Here is an 18477-nt window from a genome sequence, read left to right as displayed (position 1 = left end):
AAGACTCTAAAACAGCTGTGTGGTTATTCAGACACGGATATTTGTAAATATAAAAATACTGTCAACACTTATTAACCCTCAAAACCTGTTCATGACTGTATCTACCTGAAGTACAACTTAAAGGGGTCATATGACACGGCTAAAACAAATATTATCGATTATGTTTTAGATGTTATCCAATGTGTATACATGATTTAAGGTTAAAAACGCTGAATTTAGTCAAATCATACCATGTACTGACGTGGATTTGTGGGGGTGTGGTTACACGAGGCGTTTCAGGTAAGTCTGGGTGAGCATTCACTTTCAGATAGAATTCATCTTTTGTTCCCTCACCTTAATTTTTGCACTTTTACGTGTATAATCCATGCATGGGTAACATAAAACAAAAACAGATATTCGCGCCATATGACCCCTTTAAACAAATCACAGACCACTTGAAATGTACATGCTGTTGTGTTTCTATATATATGCGGGACACGAGCATAGCCACGTGTTTTAAAGTGTGTTCTGACCTGTGCCATGACGTCATGGCTCCAGATGTCGGAGGCGAGCGTGATGTGAGGTTTATTGATCTCGGACTCTGAGGGTCTCAGCAGGGTGGGGCCGAACACCGTGGCCAAATTATGCAAAGACATCTTATTCACCGGCTCTTTCTCTGCCACCCTGAAACAAAAAGACACAACATCAAACATTTCACAGTTTGTTATTGGAACGGGTCATTTTAGGCGTGATGTGTGCAGTCGGCCAGCAGGTGTCCTCAGCCAACAGTACAGTGTGTTCTGTGTTCCTGTGTCGTGATTCGTATGTGATTTAAAGTCAATTCGGCAGTTTTTACAGTATTAAACACAGAACCCTGGGTGTTCATGACGCCAACTGAACTGTCTCACCTCTTCAGGTGTTCGAGCAGGGTGAGGAACGTGATGAGATTTGGGTCCGGTAGTGAGCGCAGCAGATGCATCATGCAGTTTTCCTTGGCTGCAGGATCTGACAGGGCTGAGAAGAAGACAAATGTCAAATTCAGGTTTTTATTTCGCTTTACGTTGATGTGCGACTTATCTAACAGGCTCAGTCACCATTCACTATCACTATGTAGAAAGAGAGCATTGTGTGAACTGTGACTGGGGCTGTCAGTCCATCACATTGTGTTTTGTTTTCCACCGAATAAACAAAAGCGTGAAGTAAAAAAAACATGAAGATGAGTAAATTACACAATTTCAGTTTCGGGTGCAGTGTCCCTTTAAATAACTTTGTTTGAATCATAATGCGATTGCTATAGATGCAACAAAGGTGAAAGGTCATACCAATGCCCTCCATGAAGGCCGGGTACAGCCGATCTGTGAGAAGAGGTTCCGGCAGCTCCCTGAAATACAACTTGAGCGTCCCTGCTATGGCATTAATGTCCATATCACTCAACATCATCAGGATATCTTTGGTATCTGAGAAAGAGAGTAAACAACATGAAGCAGTCATAATAAATGCTGTAGCAACTCAAGAATATAAATATGACATAACGTTGGGTATTTTGTTTTATGTTTGCTGACTATACTACTGTTGAATCAGTGTGTGTGTGTGTGTTTATAATAGAAGCAGCTGACAGCTGGAGCGTCCGCCCTGTATGGCCTTTCCCATGACACTGCTGCTGTTTTTATACAGAACACACAGTGACCTCATACGACCACAGAGAAGACTGAAAATAACCGAGAAAGACTCTAAACAGAATATTAAGAACGAAACAACCATTATTTATTTCCTACCAGCAAACACAGCAACTTATCATCAGCCGTATGAGATAAAGGCGGACACAAGAAAACCAAGTCAAGTGCTCTGGGGGTCTATTTGTCGATACACAACTAGATCTTCACGATCTTAAAAATGATTTCATCTAAAGGTGTATGCTTCTGGTAAATGTTTGAATGGGTCTTTATAGATAAAACTGTAATTGTGTGTATACTTTCATAACAAAACTCACTTTTTCTTATTGGATGACTAATTGTTCAAATAACAAAAAAGCATCCCGTAAGAGACCACAATACGCTGAAATTACACCTCGAGATGAGACCTCAAGAAGCTGATGAGTTACTACTTTGAAGATGCTAGAATACGACAGATTTGATTTAGTTTAAGATTCTTTTAGGCAAAACGTATTTCTAATGATTACAATTAAGTAACCATTATTCTAAAACGATGAAAACAATATAATAAAGTGATTCAAAACTTTTCAATGGTCATAAATGTGATTTTTTTTCACAGCACTGCATAAAGTTTACGATTCAGAAAGTATCGAGACCCCTGCGGTGTGTTTCAATGCGTTTTGTCAAACTATGTCTTAATGCATGAGCACACTGTGTGACTGTGAACTTCTCAAATCTTTTCCTTACGGTGTTGTTAAGTGATATTGTTTCAGCAAGTCATTATGTGCTCATAATGTGTCCTCACACATTTGTGTCACGCGATTGTGATCCATTATTATTAGTCACTCGAGCACTCGTATGAGGACGTGTGATTGGCTGAACAGCTCTTACTGATGTCAAAAGCGGCTTTGAGAGCCTGGATGTCTGTGGCCACTCCTGAGATTCTGTAAATGCCCACTTCATCAATCCCTCTCTTCTCCACCTCCTCAATGCACTGACGCACGATGTAAGGCACCTTGGAGCGCTCGCGCCTGAGCAAAAACACAAAACATTGAACTATAAATGATGGAGAGGAAAATGATCTAGGCACGTTTAATATTTAACAGGAAACATGAATGTTGATCGCTCAGAACTTTACTCACTTTGTCACAACGCTGATTTTGACTCCAAACACGCCGCTCTGTTTTTTTGACGGCGTCCGTTTTAAGCTCAAGTCTCGACTTGTAAACTTCATGGAAAACTCGACTTTGATCTGATGGGAAACAGATGCACATTAGCATCGCACATAAGATGCAGGAAACTAATAAGACAATAATGAGAGGGTATCAACACGTTATTCTGATGAGAAATAAATCTGTACCCCGTTCATTTCTATGACATCCATGTGCCAGTTTTTGGACTGAACGGTCTGTGGGTCCAGCTGGAGAAAGAGAGAGAGAGAGTTAAATACACTGTTGGGCTTCATTTAGCTGTGATTTCAGAACTTAATGCACAAAAACATGTTCACTGAAATGTAAGTGACTTTTAGGGACAAGAAGAGTTTTTAATGTTGTGATCCAAATCAAAGTTTTTTTTGTTGCTGAAAAGCACACATCATCTATACTGAGTTCCCAGACCGTCTTTTCTCAAAAAAAGGAAAAACATTCCTGGGAAACTCAGAGCAATGTTTCCATTGTTATCATTGAATATTTGTACAGTAAACATCTGATAAAGTTACTTTACGACACTCCTGTATAAACAGCACGACTGCAAACATATAGAGACAAAAATAACACAATGCTTTTTACATTCAAGACTGTAAGCAAGGCATATAAGAAATCAAATAAGACATTTATACACAAACCATAAAGAACATGATTAACAATGCTAATGAATATTCTCATTTTTCTACTTTAAGACATTTTTCTCTGACAGACAGAACTAAATCTGTGCAGTTCCCAAAAACACACATCTCTCAGAGGAGCACACACACACGCCATGTTTCCCATGCCACAAAGAAGATGGATGATGAGAATGGCTCTCTGGGGAAGACCCTCCCAATTCTTAAACTAACCTGTCAATCAAACACACACACTCATGAGTCAATTACTGTACGAGGTGCACAAAAAATAAACCAATCAAACCAGATCTCAACTGTCTGTAAGAAATCTACTCTTTGTGTTTTATGTTGGTCTAAACAAAGAATCTTTCAACCAATTTCTGTAGCCGAGTATTTCATAGTCTAATTCTGAACACAATCTGCATTACTACATATACGGTACAATGTCTGCTTTTTACACTTCCCTAATACACAGGCTTCAATAACTTTACCTGACCCTGTTGGATAAAACCGCATATGTTGGGTTTGGTATGTTTTGATGCTGGTTTAAGCTGGTCCTTAGCTGGTTTAAGATGGTCAAACCAGCATCAACATACCAACTCCGCATACGCTAGTTTTTCCAACAGGGGATCTTTACCCTTCAAGCAGTTCTTTTTTTTCAAATATATGGAATCAAACCACGGGCTCATGATATATGTAGAAAAGCCTTCTAATGCAGTTAAACGCCTGAAACACTGTTGTCCGCACATCTGACACGAGACCTGAGGGAACCAAACAGCACTCTTCTCTTTCCTCGTCTGTGGGGATCACTTCAACAACACATTCAATTGATTTACAAAGTACATCATCATATTAAAATACCACAGAACTTTACATTTCTTGGTAAAGAATACTATGGTAATGCTAAGCTACATAACCGCAAACACATTTAATACTTTGTAATGTTTTGTAAAATAGATGTTCAGGTGTTGAGCACAGAACCGAGTCACAGAAAGTCCATCTTGGTCCTCTTTCTCTTCTCTTTTTCTCTGCTGTGTCATTCAGACTCATTTCTCTGTTCTGCCAGTCTGCTGCGGATGGGAGAGGAACACAGTGTTCTCTATCACTCTCTCTCTTTCTATAGTCAAGTGCTCGACGGTGAGCAGATTCTGCAAGGACGCTTCATTCAGAGAACAAAACCATTAGTTCATCTGACCCCTAAACCTAACAATCACACAAAATGTTATGCTCTTTTAGACTTTCAAAAAAGTGATTTATAAGCTTGCCTCCTCATGGGGACCAAAAAATGTCAGACCTCTATTTGATCAAAACAAATCAAATATCTCATTCCTCCACTTCTCGAGTAAAAAAACGTCCCGCCATGCCCACCCTTTGTCTTTACCAACATACAGAAGCACACGCATAAATGTAAATTAAATAAAAAACAAGCGCAAAAACACATCTATTTATCAAATTCAATTAATTTATACTTAGAATAGAATAAGCGTGCAATGGCAACAGCACACAAATAGCTTAAATAGTTTTGTTCATGATCTTCAAACATGGCATTCTGCTTTATAACATGCTGACAATGTTATTTACTGAATAGACCAACACAAGGTTGAATTACATAACAAAGCTCGGCAACATCATATATTAATATCTCTCAATGAACGGAGGGCAGCAGGTACGGCTTGTAATCTGTCTTGGCATGTAAAGGAGAAACTGTGTGTTTGGTCTGTTCGGTGATGTGGGAAAAAGCCTAAATTTACATATGGAGTGGAGGTCAGACTAATGTTTTTATTGTGTGTAATGATGCATTAGAATATGATACAGATTGGACTGAACCAGGCCTTCTCCAGGAAACATAAATGAACACGACAACTGCTCATGACAAAGATCGCCACATGACTCATGAATATCATCATCATCACAATAATATACTATACTATATACTAATCTACTACGATCCCAGGATAGCATGAAACAAATGTATAAACAATGCAATGGATAAAAGCGTCTGCAAAATGCATAAATGTATATGTACTTGTTTCTTGCTCTTTATTCAGTATATTTTGCTGAGTAGACAGTTTTGAAACATTAAACATATAAAGCTTATATGGAGTTTTAAATAACACTTTTGACTTATATTTCTCCCACATTTCAAATTAAAATATTGTTTCTATTTGCATTTATTTGCAGTAAATGAAAACTGGATAAAAAGGTGAAAACAACAAATAGATGCTCTGTATTGTTTCAGTCCTCAAATACTGTTAAGAAAACAAGTTCATATTCATATTCGCTGTACTTGAACAGTCATATTTCTATTTTTATCCCAGGTTACATACGTCTTGTCATGCTTCACATTGCTGTCACTCCCGAGATTTGATTTTGTTGAATTTCAACAAACACTGAACTGAAAGTATCACAATACATTTAGAAATGCTGGAAATTTGGAATGGTCTCTTTAATTTTTTCCGCGGATGTACAGTGTATTTGTGATAACACAGAAAATAAGTTTTTACAATATGACATGTGCTGGTTAATATGACTACTCTCTAAACAAATGCTAAAAGGCCGGCCGTTTATAAATTCAGCGGTCAGAAATAATAAATACTCTCGCGTATTTGTTAACGTATGTTTAAAACAGACATTCAACATCAGACACTAATGCTTTCCTTGGTTATAAATCTGAACCAGTTTCGACTAACCATATCCTAAAACTGTACCATGAACGTTCACATGAACACATCAAGTAAAATAAACGCACAAATCATCACAAATAAAACAAAGATGAGAGAATTAGCAAATGAAAGACAGAGAGCAAAGACTACAGGGAAGAAGTTTGGAATGGCCCGAGCCATCATCTCCAAACATCCAGCATCCCCCTCTGACCCTCTCTACATCATTAACCCAATGATCAGAGCCCTTCTCAGGGGTCTGGTGTCTTGAAATTGCCATCGGAAGATTTATGTGAGGAACAAAAGCAGGCATTAGCATATAGCTGGCATTTAATGGCCTTTACGGAGGAGCAAGGTTCATCAGCGCTTCACTTAATAACTTGTAAAGACCAGAAACTCCATTTGTGAAGGCTGGACAGATATTAAAATGAGCTCATCTCCAGAGATGTTCTTCTTCTCATGCATAAATCAATTCTTTCACACACATGCTTAAAGCTACGAGAAGCACTGCTGTATTGAGCAATGTGTCAGAATGCAGTAATGCTATTGATAAGAGGGATTGTTTAGGGGGTTCACTCCAGGTGAAAAGTGCCGGCATATGGCACGTGTTTCTGGTCTTAAAGTGGCTCAATAAAATGTTCTGTTGTCATTAAATGAATGGGAGTCTATGGAGGCCAGACACTATGAGACTACACCGAGAGATCATATCAAAGAAAAACACAAAGATACAAAATCAATTACAAATACACACACGCTCTAGGCAACAGACTCCTTCAATATTCAGTCAATGACACCGCCATATGTGTCAGAGAGCTAAAGTGCATTTCAAAACCTTTAGTATATAAGAAGGTCTGCGGAGGTTTGTTTAAAAATCTAATTGGTACTTAGTGATTATGTGTGTTTATTTATCACACTGGTATCTGAATAAGAGTGTGTATGAGAGTAATTGAATGTGTCTAACATCAACACACTCGCTCTGTATCAATAATGACCGAAGCTTATGCTTGTGTAGATTGTGCATGAAATAAAGCGAAACACAACACAACCCAAAACACAACTCAACCCCAAACATAACCTTACAAGATAACACAAATCAAAATCCAACACAACACATAACATAACATAACAAGATAACACAAAACACAACACAACCCAAAACACAACTCAACCCCAAACATAACCTTACAAGATAACACAAATCAAAATCCAACACAACACATAACATAACAATATAATACAAAACACAACACAACCCAAAAAACAACACAACCCAGAAACATAACCTAACAAGATAACACACAACTTCATTTATTTATATAGCACATTTAAATGCAAGGTTGTTGCCCAAAGTGCTTCACAAATTTAAGTAAGAAATAATTGACGACGGGCCGTTTAATTATTCAAAGGTTAGGTAGTGGTAAAGCCGACAAGAGTCTCTCCCAAATGTGCGAAGGAGGGGACGGTCGGACAGGGAAATACATTTTTGTGGCATTAAAGTGAGATGTTTGTCATTCAAATGTAGTGAAGTACATTAAAAAGTGTCCAGAAAAAGTAATAGTCAAGTATAGCACAGGTACTCAAAAAGTGTCCTTAAGTATAATACTCAAGTAAATGTACTCTGTTACTTCACACCTCTGAACTCAATAAACCACCAAATCAGGGTATTTAGCACAGCCTGAAGAGATGCATGCAAAACACATCTGACTTTAAAACGGCGCACCTGGCGCTGCACGGAGAGACACGCCAAATATGATGATTTTAAAACTGAAGAAGACGCGCTTGATTTATTACTGCACAGCACGCAAGTGACGTCACAGACCCAACTAATCGATAATGAAATTCCTTGACAACTCTTTTCATTATCGATTATTTTATCGATTAGTTGTTGCACCCATGAACCTAACAACATAATACAAAACAAAACACAAAACATACTTTCTTTTTAAGCATACTTTTGTTGAAAATTGATTTAAATCCATCACTATCCTACAAACCCCTGCAGTTCCATCACCAATTCCTCGAAGTTCACAAATCCGTGGTTGGGTAATCCTGCTGTGCACTTTTTCATTGAGTGACAGTGATGTATGTTACAGGTCCAGGATCAGATGAGAACAGTAAAGCAGAGAGGTTTTATCTGTAAACTGTCTCTACGGTCAGTCCCGGGTCAGTGGATCAGTGAGAGTATTGGACTGACAGAGCGGGGCGGACGCAGAACGCCAGAAATCCTGCGCACATAAATTAGTGTTCAGAGAGCTGGCAGGACACATTCCCCACGTGGACAGACCTAGATCTCACTTCAACACACTCACACACAACAGCTGTAACTAAACAGTTCTCGGGCAACATTGACTTGCATAGTAGGAAAAATGACAACTGTTGTCAAAAGTGACCCAAATCGTTTGCCTTATACATTCTTCAAAATATCTTCTTTTATGTTTAACAGAACAAAGACAATTATAAAGCATTTTTTCCTACAATGGTGGTCAATATTGGCCTGTTTGGATACAAGCATTCTTACAAATATATTTCAGTGTTCATCAGAATTTTATACAGATTTGGAACAACCTGAGGGAGACTAAATGAAGAAGGAATTTTCATATTTGGGTGGACTGTCCCTTTAAGAAGTTCTCTCAAATGTGACGCAGTATTGTAACACATTAGAAAATGTATGTTTTCCACATTGGAAGGTTTTTTAATGTTACTCGTTGGATCGTGTCTAGTGTGGACATAGTGTTAACATTCATTGTAAATTTCATGATTAAATTAAAATTTTATGTAATTCCTTTTTTCTCTGACAGACCCATTTCATTTTTATTGATCTAAAAGCAGAAAGTTCAACTTGAATTGGTTAATAATTTTATGTTGAAAAAATATTGTGATACTATTGTTTCATGAAGCCATTATTGTGTATTGTATCGAATTGTGAGCTGAATGTATTATTAACAATACAACATATAGACTGTAGTTTGTGTGTGTTTGTGTGCATGTGTGTGAGTGAGAGAGAGAGAGAGAAATTAAATGTGTGAATAATTGACCTTCATCAGTAGGTGGTTGATACTTGCCACAGGATGTGAGGACAGAAGGTTAAAGTGATAATTAACCTCTAATTTCAGGCCAACACACACACACACACACTATAGCCCAAACATAAAATCACATGCTTCCCATTGTTTCACTGTTCAAACTTAAATCTGCAAAAAGGCTTTTACATGAAACTTCACAAAGACACAAAACAATCAACAACATCCATCTAAAAATCTCCGTGCCACCAACCGGCATGTAATAACATCCCCATCCGACTCTCTTTCCAAACACAAAGTTCAGGCAAAAGTCACAGATGAACATCAGACACACAAACAGCCCTCACGCAAACAACAGCACACAACACCACACTTCTGCAGTACTTCATCTTGAGACCAGAAGGTGGATAAAGAGCCAAACAGATGGAGAGAATAAAAGAGAGAGAGTGACCTTTTGTCGGAGGAGTTTACTGCGCACACGACCCCACAGCCTGGCACCGGTGTTGCCGTGTCTTTTGATGACCGATGGATCATTCACACAACAGTGCTGTTCAACACGCTCGCACACCGTGTTCAGATTACAATCCGTCACCACGATCTCCGTCATCCTGACTTTGTTCCTCTCCGACCCGTACGATGAGAAAGAAGGGTTGACGCTGACCCAAGAAACACAGACGGAAAGCTTCCCGAGCGTCAAGAGATAAAAATATTCTCTGAGGATGGAGCGTGTATAAAATGATTTAAAACGAAGAGATTCTGTTCAATAAAAGAGTCATTTCTGGAGGATAGTAGACGTTTCCATTTTTGTGCTCAGGATGAAAGATTCTGTTATAGATCCTTCAGTGGATGATAAAGTAACTGTGCCCTCTGTCTGCATCTCTCTCCCGCTGCTCTTAACATCTGAGCTCCAGCACGCAGACACGCAGAGGAAGAGTGGGAGGAGAAAAGAACAGCGCGAGAGAGAGAGAGAGAGAGAGAGAGAGAGGTGACTCTATCACTGAGCAGAGGTGATAGAGAAGACAGAGAAACAGAGACATTTTCTACAAAGAAAATGGAAAAAACCTGCATAAAGACAATTTAAGACTGTTCAAGTAAAAAAATAAAGACTGTTTAAGGTTCATTATGGTTTTGTGACATTATTTTCTTAAATTAATGCAGTTTCACTACTATAATATACCACATTTAGACTGTTATACTGTATATTACACTATTCTTTATTGTTTTTTCACTATAGTATTACACAAACCCACTTCCTCCTGTTTCTTAACCGGTGAAACATTTTGTTCGACACTCGGTTTTCATTTTGTTGCTTTTTAAGAGGTTTCTGTAGCGCCGCCCATTGTCAAGTCTCGTGGTCCAAAATCCAGCACCAATTTATGCTGAATATCACAAAAACCTCTGATTGGCTGAGATTGTGTCACGTGACCGTACATCAAAACTCTTCCAAATAAGGTCAAAGACCAAAATTCTAACAATAAAGGAAAGAAAGAAAAACATCTGGATGGATTACAGCAAAACGCGAGGAAAGATATCATGTTTAAAAGTCATGAATTCAAAGAATCTCAATCTTATATCTCCATAAAAAATATGGATTTGAACTTTGATCTTTGGGTGAAATACAACTTCTTTATAAACACACAACAATATAAAGATCCGAGACTTGACTTGACCCACCACCAGAAAGTGCCACACTTGCCAGCGAGTAAAAACACATTTCATCATCTCATAGTCTTGTTACAGAGCGCTTTGTATGTGTCATCTGTGCAGTGTGTCGCTAGAAGCCCGAGGCTCTCGTGTCTAGAATGTGTGTGTGTTTGTGTGTGTTGTTATATAAGCAGGAGTGGGATTCAGCTGGATCTCCTCATGTTCCTCTCCTGAGCCACATGAAACGCTCCAGCTTCAGCTTCACTACCTTCTCTTTCTTTCTTGTTTTCATGGAACGCAACCCTCAAATCTTGACATACAGCCGAATAACCATTAAGACCAGGTGAGACCAATTTAAGACCAATTTGGACAGACAGTTGTGAGGAGAAAGTGTCGTCACAAACGTTTGGAGTGTGTGTCGTATGAGCCTGTGTGATCTCTGTTATCTGCCGTTCATGTGTGCCAATCGTACAAAAAAAAACGCTTTGACATGATTGTGTGATGACTTTAGTGACACACGCGTACGCAAGTGTGTTAATGCCTTAAAGCTATGGATTACACTTTTATCTCGGGCCGCCGGGTGACTGATAAAGTGTGAATTTAAGCCACAACATGAATGCCTCGATGGTCCTTGAACACCTCCTACATTTCTAGCGAACAATGCGGAAGTGAGAATTGTTGCAAGCCGGATTCAAACTCTCATTGTCCATATGACCACCACGGCTCTGACAAAAGTCTGAAAAACTACACAAAAAGAGTCAAGAGCAGAGCGGTGTCAGTCATGTAATTCTGGATTAAAGTGTGTTGGTTGCTTTTGGCAGCGCGAGCAGTGTCCTCGGAGGTTTGTGGTAGGAGGAACGTTGCGACTTGGTATTTGTTAAATGAAGATAAAGCGCAGCGGACTCTTTGGGGTTGTGCGTCATCAGTGCTGAGGAAAGAATGTTTGGGAAAACAAGAAGCCACCAGGGAAAACCTTGGGGATGCGGAAAACGGGTTTAAACTCGTCTTAATGTTGGCCGTAAGAACAGAGTACAGCAGAGATGCTTCTTCTGAGGAATCTGTTACAAAGGGTTTTAAATCAGTTGAATTTGGTCATCCAATGGGAAGGATAAGTGGAGATGAGTGACAGTGATGCTCATTAAACAGGTGAAGGAGGACAGACTCTGTTCTTCAGCTTTCTTTGTCAGAGACCGGCGGTTTGCGCCAACAATCCGTGAGGGAGGGGCGTCTTCATCTGACAGCAGTAGTTCTTTCATTTCACCTCATGCTGAAGTTGACGTCCGCGTTTCTTCGAAGCGCGTTTGGCCCTCGAGATGCATGTCTTACAAACTGTTCAAATAATCACACACACAAACGTGACCTCAAGTCTGGTTATTCATGGACATAATGACTACATCTACATCAGACATTCTGACCAGAACCACACACACATGTGCACATAAAGAGAACCGGTCACAACACAGGTCCATTTTGAGATTTCTCTTCAAAGTAATGACATACGTACTGTTTGTACTGACTTCATAATGAAGGGAACATTGAAATTTATGAGAACACGATGGTGGCGTTTAACATGCAACTCCAAAAAGATCTCAAGTCTTGTCCGGGGAAGCTGAACCGTATGTGGTGATGTCATAGAAGCTTGTTTTGAATAGTCGGATGTAGGGCTGCACGATCATGAGTCAAATGATTATCACGATTATTTCCCTCAAAAATTTAATCACGATTAATAAAAGCGATTATTTTGTTGGTTCAGAACTTCTGTTTTTTATTTCACGTCAGGAGGTTTATTAGGTCTATACTTTAAAGCCAATGAATATGTTATAATCTGCTGCCGTTGAACTTCTTCAACACCGTATTTTAAAGCACGCATTCAATCATCTAAACGCTCCGCCACCAAAACATTTTGTTACCTCCATAATGAAACCTTGCTACAATATATGAGTATATACCGAGTGGTTTCATATCATCTGCAAAATGATGCTAAACATTTTCGTTGTTTTATAAACGGTCATTTTTTGTGAATGTTTCCCTCACAGATGTCCTAGCACAGGTGTAGTTCATCACATTAACTATACACATGTGCCCACCAATGAAACAAACATTTTGTTTTTCCTTTTTTCATCTTTCGTAACATGTTTGCCTGAACGAGGGCCCTTGTTCTTTCTATCTTTAAGAAGACACACGCCAACGAAACTGCTTCATTTGAATTATTTAGCGTCTCTTAGACCTCCTCAGAACTTTGACTCATGTGTTTATATAGTATCCAGTAAGTCATGAATCTTAATGTTTTACAGAACGAGAGTTTCCCATTAATAAATATAAGCTCTTACAAACTCTGCCGTAACAGTCACGGCAAAATTCTTGCGCTGTCATTTTTACAGGGTGATATGAATATTTTGGACGACTGCCATCCTGAAATCAGAATGAAGAGAGCGGGAATGATGAAAAGTGTGCGTGGAGATGTGTGTGATCGTCCAGAGCTTTGTGATGTGAGACAGGAGGGTGGGGGGGGGGTTTGGGGTGAAGAATGTGCTGGATGCTGCATGCACAGTTCAAAGAACCAAGTGTATTACTGTGATATTTTTCCAATGACTTTTGAATGCCGTATTAAAAACATAATACATGCATATGGTAACGACTACAACAAAATATTACCAGCTGGTACCCTTAGATCGCCAAATCTGATACAAAAGACACTCTGGGTTTGTGAATCACAGAGATGCAGGATGACTACAGAAGGGCGGAGGGGGCAGAGAAACAGGACGAGGTCTTGTCTTTCATGTGAGGGGTTGAGGGTTGGGGTGGGTGTGTCCTGGGGGAATGAGAGGGGGGCTTTGAGTGCATTAGCAGAGCCGTCTTTCATGTGCGGGAAGCAGAGCACATCTCACATCAAACTCACTGTAATGAGGGTTTTAAGAACAAAAGCAACACTCCACAATTATCATACATCTCTCTCTCTCTCTCTCTCTCTCTCTCTCTCTCTCTCGCTCTCTGTGCAGCACCTGAGGGGCACAGAAAGTATTAGTGCACCATGACATATTCCTAGATGATGCTGGGTTGCCGCGGTGACTGCTTTAGCAGCATTCTAAGCGTTTTAACTGAATCAATATTCAGAGAAGTTAAATTTAATAACAGCTCCTCTGATGCAAGCACCATGTGATAAGCCGCAATACACGTAGCGGATTACAGTTTTCACAATTAACCTAAATCACCACGCAGAATACAATACACACATGGCATGCCGAACACACAGATATTGCCCCAGTTACATCTCAAGTTTTGTATGAATGATAGTGTCAATGATTAAGAATTCTTCAATGTTTTTTAGAAAGGGATTCAGGGTGAATCTCAAAAAAACTATCTGGGTCACACTGCACCACAAAAACAGAAGAAAGAAATGATATTTTGCATTAGGAAAATGAAGCATATTTTGAAAATCTTTATTAAAAACGTTATTTTTATGACAGGCACACTAGGCAAAATCTTCCAGGCCATTGTGTCTTTCAAAATTAAAAAATCAGATGGTCTAGTGGGCAGTGCTCGGACATTTGGGGCCTCTTTTTTTATCGAAAATGTTTTAACTTTTCATTTTTCTAATTAATATAACAATCCATGTAATAAAAACAAAATACACGACACAAATCCTATATAACGACTAAATACACCAAACAACACCACTTGGAGACGTCCACACAAACCTCTTCAATCGCACTACAGTGACCTGGAAACCCAACAACCCCCCATGTAGCATCCAACCCTACTGACGGTCCCCCGGTCAGAGCGTCTCACTGCGGTGATGCTGTTACATATGACTGCTATAATGTGAGGAGAAATGTCTCTGTCACTCACTGAAAATGTAATAACCCTCGTCTACATCAGTCACTAACTCATCCATCTGAACGTGATTCTCAACCACAGATACAGAAAATGTATGAATGCAGTCAGCTTGGAATGTACACAGCTCAAATCTGATCTCTGATCAAGTCTTTGAAAGCTTGATCAGCTGGTACACCTGCCCTCTGATCAGTCAGCCGCTGGTCTACGGACCACTTAACATCCGAGCTAATTCTGAACCTGACAGTCAACTGATCGATGTGCGGGTGGATGCTGTGTGTGTGTGTGTGCCGTGACCTACTTCCAGACAGATGCTTTGAGAACATTCACAAGTTAATAATTCAGTTTTAAGAACACGCTGAGGAGCGTTCTGTCCGCCAGCGAGAGAAATAAAACCACTGTTCCACAACCTTGTCTATACTTCACACTTCCTTGTAAACCAGCGTTCTGTCAAAAGTAGTATGCTTCGCTTGTATGTTTTTAACAGTCTTGTCAACAACAAACACACAGACAAAGAATCTGCAGATGTGTCTAAAAAAGGACTTCTACACTTCTACTGTAACACACAAGCACAAAAACACACAACACACGCAAGTATTGTATAAAGCATAGCTCAACGCTACGCTAAGGTTGTGGGTTCGATCCCAGAGAATGTAAAAACTTTTGACTAAAGTGTCTGGTCCGCCAAAAGCATAAATGTAAATGTGAAAAAATCAGTCTCAATTCACTATTTTACTAAAACATAATAAAATCTAAGTTTATATGTTCTGAAGCCATCTTTGAAAATCTTCCGTCAGTGCTTGACTGATAAGTTCTGACTTCGATCTCTTTTCTACGATTTCTATCTTTAAAAAAGAAAGCTTTGTATACTGTGGTAGGCTACATGAGACCAGTTTTACTGCGCTTATGCGATTTGTTGTCCTTCCGTTGTTGACCTCATTTCTAAGTCGCTTTGTAAAAAAGCGTCTGCTGAATGACTAAATGTAAATGTATTCTCTATATCTTCATTTATAAAATCTTGTTTTTTTCTATGGCTGCCTTTCGAAGTCCGGTAAATCAAGGCATCTTAAAGGCGCATTCGCGAACAAAAATGCTCCCTGCGTAGGCAGCACACTAGTGTTTGTAAGAGAGCTGCAGACAGACAGAGAATTATCTGTGATCACAGTGTGCAAACACAGCCATTAGGCTCTGAAAAGCTCATCTAAACACAATCAATATCAAAGTTGAAAACACAAGCCATACATTCCCATAATGAGCTTTTTCCACGGAGCGGCACACGCGGCGCTAACATCATTACAGCAGCATCCTCAGGCACACGGCGCACATGTAACATGGTTATATCTGTCTCTCTCATACAAACTCGCTTGTGTCGGGGTGTGGGATGATTTTACTCACGGCTGCTGGTGGAAGGGTGAGGTAAAACACAGACAGATGGGTAAAGAGTTTTCAAACTCATCACACATTTATGAACACCAGTTCTTTGCTGCGGTTTCATTAAAGGTCCAGTGTAGGAAATTTAGCGGCATCTAGTGGTGAGGTTGTGAATTGCAACCAACGGCTCACTCCACCCCTCCTTTTCGAAGCACTACGGTGGCTGACACAGGACAAAGACTTCATCAATTCAGAGACACCTTATAAACGTGCGCCTAATACAATTTTTTTTTTTACCAAAAGTTGGGACTGTGTGTGCAAAGACACTAAGGCTGCACATCAACCGAGGCACATTTACGGGGCTTAAAATGGCAGTTGCGGGGGATTGAATGCGTTTTTTTTCCAAGCCGAGTTGCATTGGTTACTATGAAAAGCTGAGCACTGGCGCTGAGCCTGTGGAATAGAACGGCAGCTGCTGCCGTTTTCAGAAAACGTGAAGTTTCCGTTGAAAACAATTGAAGAACACGCTGAACGGCGGCAGAAATACCTTGGTGGACACATTCTATCATCCTCATGTAGTAGATATAACCAAACACTATTGTTAATGTGTACAGTAGCGCTGGTTTGAGTCAGGCCCACATCATTTTTCCCAATCCTCTTCTACTTCTGTGCTTCCTCGCCTACTCTCATTTGTCTCTATATTTCAAAGAAAACTCGCAAAAAAACACAGTCTGATGGGTGATGTGCTGTAGAAACACTGCATCATCCCTCTAATCTCACCAGAGAGACAGCTGTGATTTACCAGAACTTTATGAGATGTGCCCCCTGTGCCCGGACTTTTCCCGGAAATAACAGACATGTAATGCTGTAGGAGACAGCAGAGGAGGTTGACATATGAAGCTGTGGGTTGGGATTTCTGTGGAGGCTGACAGATGCTCTATCAGAGATAAATTGCTTTGTCCAAATGTGTTAGAGTTTAACTCAATGTTACGCAAAACTAGGTTTGAAGATATTTAGAGTAGCACGCGTTCCACTTTTCTGCTTTTTTCTTCATACAGGATTGTCAGTACACACACATATACACCTACAAAAATGTTCCTGAGTTGTTTTGTGGCGGAACTAATGTGCGTGAGCACGGCACAATCTTGTTATGTAAGACTAAGAGGAACCCAATGAGACCTCTGAAAGATTCAGAGCTGAACATTTTAAATCAATTCATTTAAACATGAAGAACACATGAAGAACACAGAGTACATGTTAGGCATTAAAGCAGTTAAACCTCTGCTTAGAGGTCATGTCATGACCCTGGAGGTCACACCCTGGTGACCCCTGACCAGGAAATAGGGGCACAGGATCGGAAATGACTCTAATCTTTGAACGATTGGCAGCGGGAAGTCCAAGGGTGAGAGGTGACCAAGAGTGCGTGTGTGTGACCACATCCCACCTGAATCCAGTTATGCTTTAAAAAAACAAAAGCAGTTTGCAGTAAAACACAGTAAGTGACAAATGAGCTTTTACAGTCATAAGTTGAATTCATCATTGCTACTCCCTCATAAAAACGTGATTAAGATTCATCTTCAATTTCAAGCTGAGCACATCAACATTCCAACAAATCTACAGAGAACAGTGTGAACAGAATATAAGTCTGATAACATGTCTGCGAGTTCCACAACGAAGACAAAACTTCAAAACAATGAGCTCATGCAGTCTGAATGAAGGACGGATCTGAAATGCAAGCTCAAGACTGTCCAGCGGGTCAGCAAAGATCATCTGTACCCGTGCACAGCCGTGAACAAAACACAAAGATTAGGGTGTCAGACCCTTTCCATTAAATGAACAACAAGAAGATAAAGAATACGCCAAAAAGTGACATCATATGTCAGGACCTATAAAACAAAGCGTTCAGACACATTTAACAATATCTACGATATTATCATACCTCATATCTCCTCCACCAGGATTTGGGTGATATGGTGGTATAATAATCTGCATTGATTGTATTTTGTGAACTAGGCGCAGGGCGGACACTTTGAAGTCGCCACAAAATGACTGCAGACTGTAGTGTTGTTTTGGGTCTTGACACAATCGGATTCATGTTTTTAGGAGCAAAAATGAAATACCGCACCACCACATGTCTAAACACACACAACCTAGAAGCATTAAGTGGATTCCTGCTATGCATTGCTGATAGAGTTATGTGTTGTTTACAGTAAAGGTCAATGGTCACCAGATAAGAATCGTCCCTGTGGATACTCGACCTACCAACGCAATAAATCACACACACACGCTTACACACACACGCTGCGTGCGTGTGCACACACACAGTGTGTAAGAGGATGAGTAGAAGGTTAAAGTTCAGAGCTTGCAATCAGGCGTTTGCTGGTTCCCTTCCTACTACATAGTTGTGATCATTCAACCACAGATTTCACTGAATAAAAAATTCATGCTGCAATTCTTGCCTCTGTATCACCATCTGAGTTTGAAACATAAAACTGCAG

The 18477-nt window shown here is 39.8% G+C and overlaps 1 protein-coding gene across 4 annotated transcripts in view; it reads right to left on the bottom strand.

Annotated features, from left to right (window-relative positions):
• abr (ABR activator of RhoGEF and GTPase) overlaps nucleotides 1–18477 on the bottom strand; it is a 106829-nt gene that overhangs the window by 2397 nt on the left and 85955 nt on the right. For all 4 annotated transcript variants that reach the window (XM_056745348.1, XM_056745349.1, XM_056745350.1 and 1 more), the window contains 6 exons: nucleotides 2992–3051; nucleotides 2774–2883; nucleotides 2523–2662; nucleotides 1302–1436; nucleotides 888–993; nucleotides 513–663 (listed from right to left, as the gene is read on the bottom strand). In XM_056745348.1, the coding sequence (XP_056601326.1) occupies nucleotides 513–663; nucleotides 888–993; nucleotides 1302–1436; nucleotides 2523–2662; nucleotides 2774–2883; nucleotides 2992–3051 (702 nt within the window). The remainder of the gene's footprint in view (nucleotides 1–512; nucleotides 664–887; nucleotides 994–1301; nucleotides 1437–2522; nucleotides 2663–2773; nucleotides 2884–2991; nucleotides 3052–18477) is intronic.

This window comes from Triplophysa dalaica, chromosome 4 (assembly GCF_015846415.1).
Source record: "Triplophysa dalaica isolate WHDGS20190420 chromosome 4, ASM1584641v1, whole genome shotgun sequence".
In the NCBI taxonomy this organism is placed as follows: domain Eukaryota; kingdom Metazoa; phylum Chordata; class Actinopteri; order Cypriniformes; family Nemacheilidae; genus Triplophysa; species Triplophysa dalaica.
The sequence above is the reverse complement of the archived record's forward strand: the minus strand, read 5'-3'. Positions and strand labels throughout refer to the sequence as shown.